This window comes from Poecilia reticulata, chromosome 14 (genome assembly GCF_904066995.2).
Source record: "Poecilia reticulata chromosome 14, P_reticulata-male-v2, whole genome shotgun sequence".
Lineage (NCBI taxonomy): Eukaryota > Metazoa > Chordata > Actinopteri > Cyprinodontiformes > Poeciliidae > Poecilia > Poecilia reticulata.
This window is the reverse complement of record NC_088843.1, coordinates 6,104,368-6,118,071: the sequence shown is the minus strand read 5'-3', so window position 1 is coordinate 6,118,071 and position 13,704 is coordinate 6,104,368. Positions and strand designations below refer to the sequence as shown.

The 13,704-nt window shown below is 36.7% G+C and overlaps 1 protein-coding gene across 2 annotated transcripts in view; it reads right to left on the bottom strand.

Moving 5' to 3' along the window:
- Positions 1 to 4,767: 4,767 nt before the first annotated feature.
- rxfp2a (relaxin family peptide receptor 2a) overlaps positions 4,768 to 13,704 on the bottom strand; it is an 89,477-nt gene continuing 80,540 nt past the window's right edge. For both annotated transcript variants that reach the window (XM_008427346.3, XM_008427348.3), the window contains exons 18-20: positions 10,923 to 11,091; positions 8,761 to 8,979; positions 4,768 to 7,354 (exon numbers count right to left, since the gene is read on the bottom strand). In XM_008427346.3, coding sequence (XP_008425568.1) covers positions 7,089 to 7,354; positions 8,761 to 8,979; positions 10,923 to 11,091 — 654 coding nt within the window. In that variant the 3' untranslated portion in view covers positions 4,768 to 7,088. The remainder of the gene's footprint in view (positions 7,355 to 8,760; positions 8,980 to 10,922; positions 11,092 to 13,704) is intronic.

Genomic DNA, 13,704 nt, shown 5'->3' with positions numbered 1-13,704 from the left:
TCATCTCTCATGTTATAGGCTCCAGTCAAGGGTTACTCCTTATCTATTCCAACAGGGTTTGAAAAAATGTTTTGAAAAAAAATCACAACAGAACATTTAGAACTGTGTTTCAAATATGAAGTATTCTCAATGGTAAAAAGATATGAAGTAATGTTACCAAAATACTGAACATTGCTCTGAATTTTTACAAACTGAACTGTAACTGCAGCACTTCTTAAACCCAAGTAAATAGTTTCTAAAAGAACTGTATCATCGATTCACATGACCAAAAAAACAGCTTTAGGGATAAAAACAGGCATTGTGACAAGCCAATCAAAGGACCCTTGTTTATGGTTTATGAGGCTGTAATAAGTCTTAAGACTTTTTAAAACATTCACATTATGGATTATCTGGATTACAAAAAGGACTAGAGCTATTTTTAAGTCAATGGAGAATGTATGGATGGTGCTTTTTTTTTTTTTACAGCCATTGAGTTGTTTTTTATTTTGTAACTTTATGTAACCAAATGTCTACATATCTTATTGGATTTTTCAAGTAAGATAAACCAAATAAAGTAGTGCAAAGCATAAGAAAAAGCATAAATGGCTTTCAAAATATTCTGCAAAGTAAAACATTAGTGTGAAAATTTTTTAGCTGTCTTTACTGTTGCAAACTTAAATAAAGTTACCATCAGCACCTGCTCGACTACAAAACAGTTTCCACCTGCGTAATTTACTTGCAGTATAAATTCATCTGTTCTGTGAAGCCATTAGTGCAGTGGTTCTTAACCTTTTTGAGGTACCGAACCCCCCAGTTTCATATGTGCATTCACCGAACCCTTCTCATCCCCCCCCGCCGACACACAAAATACTTTGCGGGACTCTGATTTAGTAACGTAATTATATTAGCTGTGTTACCACCCCCACGCCACTAGAGGCAGTAGCAACCCCGAAAAGATGCGACTAAGGAGCAGATTTAGACTATAGAATTTGGTAAAAACGGTGAGTTTTGCTGACCTAATTAAAGACACAAGTTCAAATCCATGCTGAGAGTGGAGCTCCTTCAATCAGAGCTCCTCCGCAGCACTGATTGGCTAAACAATGTAACGTGATCCTCTGATTGGCTAAGCAATGTAACGTGATCCTCTGCAGCAAATGATGGCAAAGCGGGGCATCATCACGACTTTACACAAGTGTGTCTTTACCTCCGCGGCAGAGGCTCCTCCGAACCCCTGAGACCGACTCACCGAACCCCTGGGGTTCGATCGAACCCAGGTTCAGAACCACTGCATTAGTGGCTTGTTGGAGAACATTAGAACAAACAGCATCACGAAGACCAAGGACCACAGCAGACAGGTCAGGGAGGTCATTGTGGAGGAGTTTAAAGCAGGATTGGGTTGCAAGACATTGTCCCAAGCTTTTAACTTCTCACACAGCTCTGCTCAACCCATTGTCTGAAAATACAAAGAGGACGGCACAACTGCACACATAGCAAATTCTGCATGGCCATCCACATAAACTGACAGCCGGAATAAGACTAAAATGAGGTGTAGAGATCTACAATCTGTTGACAGGGAAACTATTTGTCATGTACTTAGCACATCTGATCTAGGAGAGTAGCCTAAAACCCATTGCTGAAAGATAACTATATACCCAGCGTGACACATGGTGGTGGCAGCATTATATTGTGGAGATGGTTTTCTTCAATAGGGATAGGGAAGCTAGTCAGAGTAGACAGAAAAATAAATGGAGCTAAACACAAGCAGAGGGTGAGGTGAAGCTCTACCTTCCAGCAGAACAATGATCCTAAACATACAGTAACTGCTGCCATTAAATGGCCTTCACCAAAGCATGTACATTTGTTAAAATGGCCTTAGCAAAATCCAGACTTAAATCGCCTTGTGAATCTGTGGCAAGACTAAAAGAATAGGTGAAAATTTCAGTCTCTTGATGTAAAACCTATTTTACTCCATCTGTCAATGGAGTAAAATATGAAAAGGTTCATCTTTGCTCTGCACTCCGTCTTTTGACCAAAATGTAATATGCAAATTTAACATTTAGCCACAAAATGCATGTAAGGCTGTAAAGACTTTAGTTGAAAATGCAAAGCAAAAATAAAAAAAAGTTTTGGTGAATGTTAGAGGCGCTGTGTGTTGCCTGTGACACACATGTGGGTTTTCTTGCACAAAGCCTATGGGCAGTCACAGAACAATGAAGTGAACTGGGGCGGTGCTGCTGACTAGCTGTCTCAAACAGCTGGAGAAATAAGGAGGGGGTTAAGGCTGAGTGATGAGGAGGGGGAGAAGAGAGGCAGTGTAAAGAGAAAAAAAAATCTCCCTGAGGCAAATAGATGTGATTCACATGAACGCTAAGAGCTGAAAATTCCCACAACTGTACAGTAGTTATCTGGGTGAAGGTGAAGTGCATGTAAATAATACATGCTCATATACTTACTGACTTTCTCTCCTAAGACATCCAAGCTACCCGTTTCCTAAATATAACAGGACTCCTGAATATACACGTCATGTTAAAATGCCATACTTTTCCTGTTCTCAGTCTATTTTAACCCATTTTTAAAATGTAAAAATATGAAGTAAGAAAAATAAATCAAAACTCAAAAGTACAACCAGCAGCGGTCAGGCTTTAAAAACCAAACCTACAAAAAAAACAACAAATAAACAAAAACAAAAAAAGACAAAATGAAAAAAAACACACACAGACAAGACAGAAGAACAAAAATATGGATGGATGAATGGATGAATTATACCTTAATATAAGCTGCATCTAAGCCTGTTCTGCTGCTCATGTTGATCCCAGCCATTAAGTCTTTTCTCGCTGGGTTTATGTTATAATTTCAGCTCTTTTATTCCACAGCCTATTCCTGACAGAGCCTCAGACATGGCACCAGACAGCCAGATGAACTCTGAGACCTGCATGTTACGTTCTTCCATTGTCGTACGAAACAATCTTAATTCATTTTTCATGATTAAAATCGCCTTAAATACAGCTAACATGCAACGCTTGTCTTGTGCCATTATGTTATGAATATAAGCAACGGTCGATTTCTGACTGTTATTTGGCTAATTTCTCTTACAAAGCAGCGCGGTGCTGTTCATTGTGTGGGGCTGCAAAGCAGGGCGCAATTTTTTAAACAAGCAGACATTTTTTCTCGTTCATTTAATTGGTACAGACCACTATAACCAGCTAAGCGTATAGCTAACTAGATAGCTACAGCGCTCCGACTGTTAGTCACAGCAGACAGTGTTAGACTAAGACATGTCTTGTGTTGTCTCGGTAGTCAACAGAACACCGAAACATCACCACACACAGCCTTAATTCAGCTTTAAATCAAATTTTACCTTTTCTTCGTCGACGCGGTCGCCTACAAGGCCATCTCCTGAGACGAGTTCTTTGTTTATGATGCTCGGTGGCTTGTTTTCATCAATTCGCCTCGTCTCTCTCCTCCAGGAGTCGTGCCGCCCCGGCTGACAGCACCACGGCTTGAGTCGACAAGGTCCCGCCCCTAGCAACCAATCAGATTCCAAGAAGATAGAGACCGAGACGAGATTCGATTCCCATTGGTCAACAGCCGTGCCCGTCAAGGTGTCACTAGGGGCGCAGCTCGGTCCAAGGGCAGGACACCTGCTGAGAAAGGATGTGGAGCGCCGCAGGTGCAGCCACATGAGGTGATAAAAGAGCTGTAGGTGATATTTAATAAAGCTCACACAGGCACAATCCCAAGGATAACTACAATAGTAGCTTCTTCTGAACTTGGCATTTTTGGGGCTTTTCAAAAATTGAGATAAAGCAATACAAGCCTAGCAAATGTTTTTACTTCTAAATATTTTCTCTGTTCCCTCTACAGTCTAATTTTTTCTGTTAACTGTTTATTTCTTGTTAGACCCGATAATTAATTCCTACTTTTATTACATGTAAAAACCCATACACTTGTTATTTTTATTACTATTTATCTTTTTGTTTAGATATTTTTTTAATCAGTTATCGATATTTTTATTTTTATTGTCAGATTCCTTTTTATTTTAGATCATGTGTAGGTTTCAGTCATTTATGAGAAAATAATGCAACCAATCAGCTGAATGAGAGTGTTGGAGAATATATGCAAAGAGAAGGTACATTTATAAACCTGATTTTCCTCATTAGGATGCACATTTAAATTTCTTTGTTTTCAGATCATAGCACTCCATGTGCATACAACACATCCATGTATTTACATAAAGCCACTGATTTTGACACTTGCTTTCCTTTGTAGTTTTTTATTAACTTTATTTTTCATCTTAATAAATGTTTTTCTGCTTTTTTAACAATGGCATTGTCTCCTTTTCCTGTTATGATCTTGAGTCAGTCTTAACACGATCTTGGTGTTTCTGTTCAGGACATTTGACAATGGTTGTGCTTCGGCCTGCATTGTTGAATCTGGATTTTCTGTTTTTTTTTTTTTTCTAAAAAGAAACACTGAATTTTACAAAAATCCTGAACAATTTCTGATTAAGACCACATGTGGTACATGGAAAACTCTGGCTTTTCTGAAGACAAATCCTGAAATGAAAAGCACAACTTAAGACTTTTTTTATATTCAGAGTGGCTCCTTAGGTTCAGCTTTTTAAGAACTGGTTATGCGATTTAAAAAAAAAAGCCACTTTGTAAACATTCTCATCTTTTTCTCAGTTTAGTGTTATCAATCATTGTACATGCAGTAGAGTCTTTCAAAAGCAACCCCCTGATTTTCAAGTCACAATAAGCTTTTGAAAATAATTGCAAAATAACAGGATTATTCTTTTCCAAAACTTTATTCAAAATGTAGAGCAAACAATGACCATAAAATTCAATAACCTGACTCAAAAAACATTTTACATATGGTACATAACATACTTTTGTAACAAATTATAATAAAAAATGTACAAATGAACATGACAGCAAGTGACACTTCTTATTTAATCAGATTTACATCTACTGGTTCCACAGCAGATATTTACAAAATATATTTATGCTATAAACAATCCTTTTCATTCATCTGCTTAATTTTCCTTTACTAATCAAACTACTAATGCGCAATTTAAAATGATCTTTTACGATTGTCACCGTCAGCGCACCTGCTAAAAAGCATGTAATGCATTGGTATGAAAAAAACTGAAAACAAAGAAATTTAAAGCAAATTTGAAACCATCTAAATAATGCATTAAGGCCTTCTTATGTCAATAAGTGCAATAAAAGACAAAAAAAATTAAGGTCGGTACAAAAACATTGATCCAGTTCAAGTTGTTCACATAACATATAAAGGAGGTATGAATGAATAAAACTTGTGCAGATATTTTGTAAAATTGGTTAAAAACACAGGAAATTTGGCAACAGAATTAGACTGGTGAACATAAATAAAAGAGCCACAGCTTCTTACAACCCTAAACAAATTCAAATTCACCTTTGTCTTCTGTATTTTCATTTTAATCTCTATAATATAGTAAAAAACAGAATTTCAGTAATTCAATTCAAAAATGAAACTTAAACCCATCTTCCAAGGAAGGAAACTTATATCCACCATCTAACAAAGGAACTATTTTGTTTTTGTTAAGTTTGATTATTATAGTTTTCAGTACCTAAAAATACAAAACCTCCATTTCTGAACAAAATCCCCAAAATATATAAAAACATAAAAATATAATATAGCATTAATGGAGGTGAACAGAAAAAAGATTCATAAAGACGGGGGATAACCTAAGCCATAAAGGGTAAAGCCCAATCAAAAGCTCATTCGGAAGCCGAATATTGAAACTTGAATTAGAGAGCCGCAGCACACTGACTTATCCAGGAAACTGTGTATACCTTGCTTTACATGCCAGGAAACTGCCCTGACTCAAACCCCATAGAGAATCAATAAAAGGAATGCAGATGAGCTGAAGGCAATTAACACACCATTGGCTTTGTTAACATCTCAATCATGGATGCAGAAATTTGTGCAAAAGGACCCCCAGCTAAGTATAAAGTGCATAAAACATTTAGAAAAATTCACATTCTTCTAATTCTTATAACTGCAAACTTTAAATTTTTTTGGGAGAAACTGCATTTGGGATTTTTTTTAGTTATGATCATGAAAGTCATAATCATCAGTTATTTAAAAAATTATAGTATATAGTTATAAACAAACTGTATAGAATATACAGTGTGTCTGTAATAAATGTATGTGAAGCATGAGTTGTAATTTGTAAACTGAATTAATTAAACTAACTTATCTAGTATTCTAATTTATTTATATACAACTTTTAGTAAAGCTGAAAAGCCCTGTAAACCCAAGGACAAGAGGAAAAGAAATTACAGAAGAAATGGGTTGAAACAGAAAGGCTAAGTCTCTCAGATTAACCTCTCCGTCGACCCCAAAAATGACCCCAAACGTTTTTTTTTTTTTAATTTTCATACATGCATTAACTTTGTGCATGGTAAATGACTACATAGTGCAAACGCTGATTTGTAATTTTATAATCAAAAAACGCTTGAGTGCTACATCTTAAAAAAAGCAAAAGTCCTTTTGTTCGTTATCTGTTTGTCCATTTCTGATTGAACTCAGTTCAGCTCCCAAATAATTGTGTAACAGTTGTTCAGTCTCTTCGTGGATAACAGTGCATGTGACTGAGATAAAAGCACTATCTGCTTTTGCACATCTTTCATAAATTCAATCAGATGACACTGAAGTATCAACAGGTGTCACGAGTGTTGGATGTAATCTACGTGTTAGACCTTTTTGTAGAAAGTATGGTGAAAGCTGCAGCTTAAACAACACAGAAACTCCTCCAAGATGCAACATTGGTGGTGTAAGCCTTGGCTCCTCATGCCCATGCTAAGGAGGCTCTGAGTAAGACATTTATAACAGTAAGCTGAAGGTGACACCTTTGTGCACAATCGACAAAAAAACACAAGACATTAAAAAAAATGTCAGAGCATGATGAATCAGCACAGTGATTGTAACATTTTTTTTTCCTCCTGGGAGTGTTAAAAACAGTGCTGCTGTCATGTAAGAGCTTAAAAATGTGGCAATAAAATTGGCCTATGACCCGTAGTTTATAAAAATGGCAGTTTAAAAAAAAAAAAAAAAAAGTCCTCTCAGGCATAGCGAGGGTCCGCTTCGACCAGCGACAGCTGCTGGAGGTAGGCAGGCGGGTGGTAGCACTGCGGCCGCGCCGTCTCCACGAAGATGGTAGAGGAAGTGAGGCTTTTGCGGTCTTTCTTCAGGGTGTGTCTTCTCTGCCAGCGACAGAGCAAGAGCTCCACCTGCTCTCTGAAGAAGCTGGTTGTCAGAGTGTACAGGATGGGGTTCAAGGCACTGTTGATTGGAAGGATGAAAATGACAACCCAGCTGGAGATCGTGTCTGAAGGAGCAAAAAAGAAACAACTATTTTAAGTCGTGGCAGGTGTATTTGCACAGCAAGATGCACAATGAAATTGGTATTCAAATTCAGATTTACGTCTGACAACTGTGGGATCTATTTAAACCCAAGACCAATAGCAGGATTTATAATCTAGTGCCATTGTGCTTCTCAAAATTTGATTTATGTCTAATAATTTGTTTATTTTATTGACTTTGTGTGAAGTATTGCCTTTTCCCCCCCTTGTTGTATTGCAGCCTTGTTCCCTCTTCCAAGACAAATTTCTCCCTATTGTGAAATTATCCATTTCCAGTTGTTGGACTCAGGCAACAGTTTTTGCATGAGGTGCAGAGGCCTGTAAAACCAAGAAAATTTTTTGATACATGACTATTAAAACATGTCTTTCAAAGTAGACATGTAGTTGAAAACAAGACTTGAAATCATGAACCTTGAATTAATGTATTAATATAATTCCTTTTCAATGTTTTTTCTTTGTATTCTGCTGTGGTACATTTGGGCCCTATAATTCCTCATCCTATAATTTTTTTATTAAAGAGGTTTGAATATAGCAGTTTTTAATACATATAGAAAATATGTACTTTCTGCAATGTTTCAGGTACAAAAAGGCTTAAAATGTTTTGAAGGAGTATGTAGACATAATGTAAAGGCAGCAGGTCAAAAGTTTCAGGTTGCAATTAGTTCCTGTCAGACATACAATATCAAAAGGTTTAAAATCTAGATGCATTAAGGATTCTTGAGAGACAGGAGACATATTCAACACACTAGAGTTGTGGTCACATGATACTTGTCTTTTCCCCAGAGTGGTATCTGTGGAAAAATCTGAAAAGTCAATTCTTGATGTGTTTGATACACATTTTAGGGGAAATGAGTGGTTTAAAGGTCTGTCAGCCTTTTAACATTAGTAAGATTTTTGCAATGCTGTAAATGAATGGGTTTAAGAGTAGAGATCACTTTTTCTTAAAACTTTGAAACTGAATGATGCAAATTTTCACATGAAAAATTTGCAGCAAAAGCAGCTGATCCTGACCTCATTTAACGCAATTTTATTCAGGGGTGAATGAAAATTCAAACTACATTTTCAGGGTCGAACTTTTGATATTTTATGCAGAGTAGAACTGTAACATTTCCCCTCCAAGATGACACTGCTGTGTGTGGTTTGAATTTTATTAGAATGCTTAAGCTTTGCTTTATACACAAACAGCTTTAAACTGTAAACTGAAGACGCATGTCCTAGTCAATATAAATATTATAAACTGATTCATTGAGTGAACTTCATTAAGAATTATTTCAAAATTTCCAGAAGTTATGGTTTGTACAATTGTTTAGTGATTATAATCATAATGGAATGATTTTAAAGTTTCTGAAAAGTTGCTGTTTTCACGTATCACCTGGTATCTCCACTTCCAGCAGCGAGAGAATCTTCACTAAAAATATGGGAATCCAGCAGAGGGCGTCAGAGAACACTATAAAGAAAAATCTGTTGGCCACCGCCACGTCTCTGTGCAGTCTGCTCCGCAGGTCAGTCGCATTGATTCCAGTTTTGTAGATGGAATAGAACATGCTGGAGTAGGAGAAGACGATCACAAGGAACGCCACCAGATTTAGACCTAAAACAATGAACAGACTGTTCACACATGAGTCCAGACAAAGGAGAAGCATAAAGAACTTTCAGTTGAGAAAAATAGCAGCAGCTTTTGCAATGACAAGCATCAAAACAAAAATGACTGGCTGTGCAGATGCAGCAATATTGGACTCAAGCCTCAGCTTGTGGTTGTTCAAGAAGATCTCCAGCTAACGTTCTGGGCAAGAGGTGGGGTCACCCTGGACAGGTCGCCAGTCTGTCGCAGGGCAACACAGAGACAGACAGGACACACAACCATGCGCGCACACACACACACACACACACACACACACACCCCCACGGACAATTTAGAGAAACCACAGTCATGTTTTTGGACTGTGGGAGGAAGCCGGAGTACCCAGAGAGAACCCACCATGCACAGGGAGAACATGCAAACTCCATACAGAAAGACCCCGAGCAGAGAATCGAACCCAGAACCTTCTTGCTGCAAGGCAACAGCTCTACCAACTGCGCCACTGTGCAGCCAAGTAGGTAGCACTGTTGACTTGCAGTTGGGTGTTGGGTGTGCCAACACCCATCCATAAAATTTAATGGATGGTGCAGCATGCATCATACCAAAGTTTCCATAAAATCATTGTAACACAACATCACCATGGCAAAATATCAGTAAGTAATCAATGCCATCCACATTTGGGTGCAAACAGTATAATTAAATACATCCAGAAGATAAAATCCTGCAGCACAAATGCATAAAATGCACATTTAATTTGTTGGAGTCTTTCAACATGTTTCTGTGAGTTTAACAAATATTGAAACTACCTAAATTAAGCCATTCAGTAAAAAATAATAGAGATTTTAAATAAGACAGGGGTTCAAGTAAGAGACTGTTTTGATTAAATTTGATTAAATTAAAATAAACTACCATGAAATAGCATGAAATATATCATAAATGCATCAAACAAAAAAGTTTCAGGTGACATTTCAGTCGCAGTGCAGGCTTATAAAATGGATCCATCCATACTCCTTATTTTGTCATATTACAATCACAAACTTCGAGTGTTTCTTTGGGATTTCCAGTGATAGAACAGCAGAATGTAAAATATATTGTAATTGTAATCAGGAAGGAAAGTGATGCATGGTTTTCAAAGATTCTCATTCCGATTTAGGACTGGACTTTGACTGGGCCACTCAAAGACATGCAAACATGATTTGATAAACTTTGCAACCTGACAGTCCTGCAACTTTTAGAAGCCTCCCTTCCTTAACAGAACTGAATCAGATGTTACCTCGCTATCATTTCTCTCCGTAACTGAATGATCAATGAAGCAATTTGATTCAGGTTTTCATCAATATTTTTTTTTCTAATAAACCTCTAAGGGTTTCACAAAACAGCTAAAATTATACTCAAAATTTATTTATACACAGACTCAATTTAATTATAACTATGGTACAAATTGTATTTAGGGTATCTAAGAAAAGGGGTATTGATGAAATCTGTACTTTATATAAACTGAAAGGTAAAATGTGGAAAAAAAGAAACATTACCACATAAACTTAAAACATTATATCATTAAAAGCAAAGCCCCAGTAATTGAAATGTTGGCAAACCTTACGACAGGATATAAAAATAATTCTGTGACGTTCATACTGAAGCCCACAAAGAACACTGAGTAATAACTGGCAGGCTGACAATCTATTGATAATAAATCCTCTATGTTTATTGATGGCAAATGTTTTGTTAGATTGCCAGAGCTCCGTAAATCTGAGAGCAACACCTCAGATTACTCGTAAATTTTCCATGATAAATAATTAATCTGTCTTTTGGATTGTGATTACACACAAATCCTCAAAGACAGAATTCTTAATTAAATGCAGATTAACTAAATACAAATTAACCTTCTCATAAATGGAGAAAGCAAATATCAGTAATTTTATAGAAAGGAAAATTAAATGTTTTCTTTAATTTACCTAGAAATATCCCAGTTGAATATCCTTTGCTTGTAGGTTTCTCTTGCCTGTCAGAGTGTAGAGGAAAGCAGACTCCGTTGCGTCCGTAGTAGTTCCCAAACACGTCTTCGTTCATAAGCGGCACAGCAGCAATGATGAAGCCCATCAGCCAGATAGACGACAGGATCACCTTCACACGGGAACAACAAATATGCCGTTAAGATTTCAGATGCAACGCGGTTCAAAGATCAAAGTGAGAAATAACTTTGAACATTAGTGACTCGCCTCATATTCACATTCATACTGACATTTAATAAAATTAGCACTCTAAACTTTAGATCAGACTAATTTCTACCTGTTGAATGACATTTTGAGGTTTTTGTCTACAGAGGGGGAAAGGAAACAAAACAGAAAAATCTTCTTTGTCCTAAAAATGTCAATTTCTTCAAGTACTACCTGGATATGTCAGTTGACATATCTAAAATAGGCAATTCAGTATGCGTTTGAATTACTGGTGGAGCTGAATCTGGACCCAATGACTTGTGTGACATTTTGAGTGCTTATTTTGCACACACAAAATGAGACGGGTAGAAACATCTGCAAAATTCAGTATTCTTAAGAAACAATGCCTCGCAAGAGATTTGAAGATGCTTTTATTTACTCTATGTACAACCAAATTACATTAATTCCTCACTATTTCCGACATGATTTTATTGGGAATATTTCCAGCAAACCAAAAACTCACCCACAAATGTAAAGTGGAAAGGATTATACTACGAACTGAAAAACATGGGTTGTGTTTGTATTCAGCTGCCTTAACTCCTATACTTCTAAATAAAATGGGTCGAAAAGCAAGAAAGAAGAATCAGGGAAAAATCAAACCCTTCTTATAATTGTTGACAAATATTTTAATGTTTCCACTGGGATTGTAACAATTTATCCTTAGCGATGAGGCCGTTGCCGTTATCACTTTAATCTTTAACTCGCTCCACACATTTTCTGCTGGGCTCTGGCTGGGCCACTCCAAAACATTATTGTTACAATATAAAGAAACACAAAAAAAAATAAAATACTGCTGCAAACCAGAAAAAAGTAAAACATTTTGGAGTTCAACTCTAATTAGGGACACCACATTGCACATCCTGCTGTTTTTATGTTCTCTTGATGATGGCAGCCTTAGACTATGAGGTTTCCAGCTGATCTTGGACGTGACCGGTTGGATTTGAAGTCAGCTCAAAGAAAGGGATTTGTTGCTAATCAATGACTGACATATACTTTCTTTGTTTTTAAATAATTAAAGCAAGGGTAATGAATTCATTTCACAGGCCACTGGTGCTTTGCACAGTGTCAGCATTCTGCTCATACAGTTTTGAATTTGTCCTCTCAGACTTGGAAAACCTTCTCACCGTTTCTACGCTGCAGACTGCACGGACTTTTGAGAAACAGCTACAGACATTTTCATTCAGACAGGGTTTTGAGTAATGTTTTAGTTGTTGTTTTGCCTTTGGGATGTCTATTTTTATATAGAAATAAAATGTACCTATTTACCTTATTGTTCTTGTAGACCTGATACAAAAGCATTTTATTGACAGACATTTGTAGCAATTTTGGGCTACTTTAAAAAACTTTAGTGTTCATAAGTCACTGAGTCTTTTTGATTATAAAAATCTAATCAATCTGAATGAACTTAGAAGAGAGGCTAAAAAGAGATTTTATATTATTCAAGAATTAATATTTATTAAAAGAATAAGCATAGTTAAAAAATATTTATTACTAACCAAGACATTTCCTCTTGAGACGGATTTAAAAGACGAATGATCTTTTTAAGAAATTTAAAGTCACACCTAAAAGTTTCGAAACTGTTTGGCTCTCAGATGTCAGAGGAAGGTTATTCAGTATGATTATATGGTCTTATTCACACTTTTATGACCCATTTAACTCTAAGTGGGAGGAATAAAATGGGAAAATGGGAGAACAAAAAAAACTTCCAGTAGTAAATCTGCCAGTATTGACATCGAAATCCATTCAAGACAAGAAGAAAATGCCTATTTGGGTCGTTTTTGTTCCTCTAAGAACTGGCAGACTTGCAGTTCCCTTAAAGCTGCTTCTTTTTCTTCTGACACATCTGGAGAAAGAGGACAGCACTGCTCCTGGCAGCCATGCAGGTCACTCTGTTGCTCCATGTTTGGATCTCTGAAGGTCCTTTCCTTCAGAAAGGATTGTTAAGCGAATGCATGCTCAAAAAGATTCCATCTCCAATAGTTTTTGAGCCAACCACCAAGGCTTTCATATTCTGGGATGCTTAAAAGAAGATATTTAGTTTTAAATGTTAATTTAGAAATGATAACTATAAAGTGGTTGTGCTCCGGTTGGAGGATAATTCGCAGACTTCCATCAGAGTGTTTTTAAGGTGAAATTTGCTGCAGAGCAGTTTGTGACTAATTCTGCATCATTGGCTACAGTACAAGACTGTATAAAGCACTGCTGTGAACTAAGTTACCCTAAATGGGAGGGAAGTTTTTAGGTCAAAATAGTTAATGTGATTAATCTGCATTATGTAATATTAGCATGTTAAGCTTTTTAGATTAATCACATAGATGCATATATTATTATGAAGCTATTTAGGTAAAAATACTCGATTATGAAGAGGTTTTGTTCAGGTGCATCAGAGTGAGAAGTGGGAACATGAACTAATGAATTAGTCACACCAAGTGAAGGCTCAGCAACTTTATATACTCAAAGAAAGAAGTCATCTGACTACTTAAGGTCACTGAGTGAGCAACTTATTCCATCAGTGAATTTG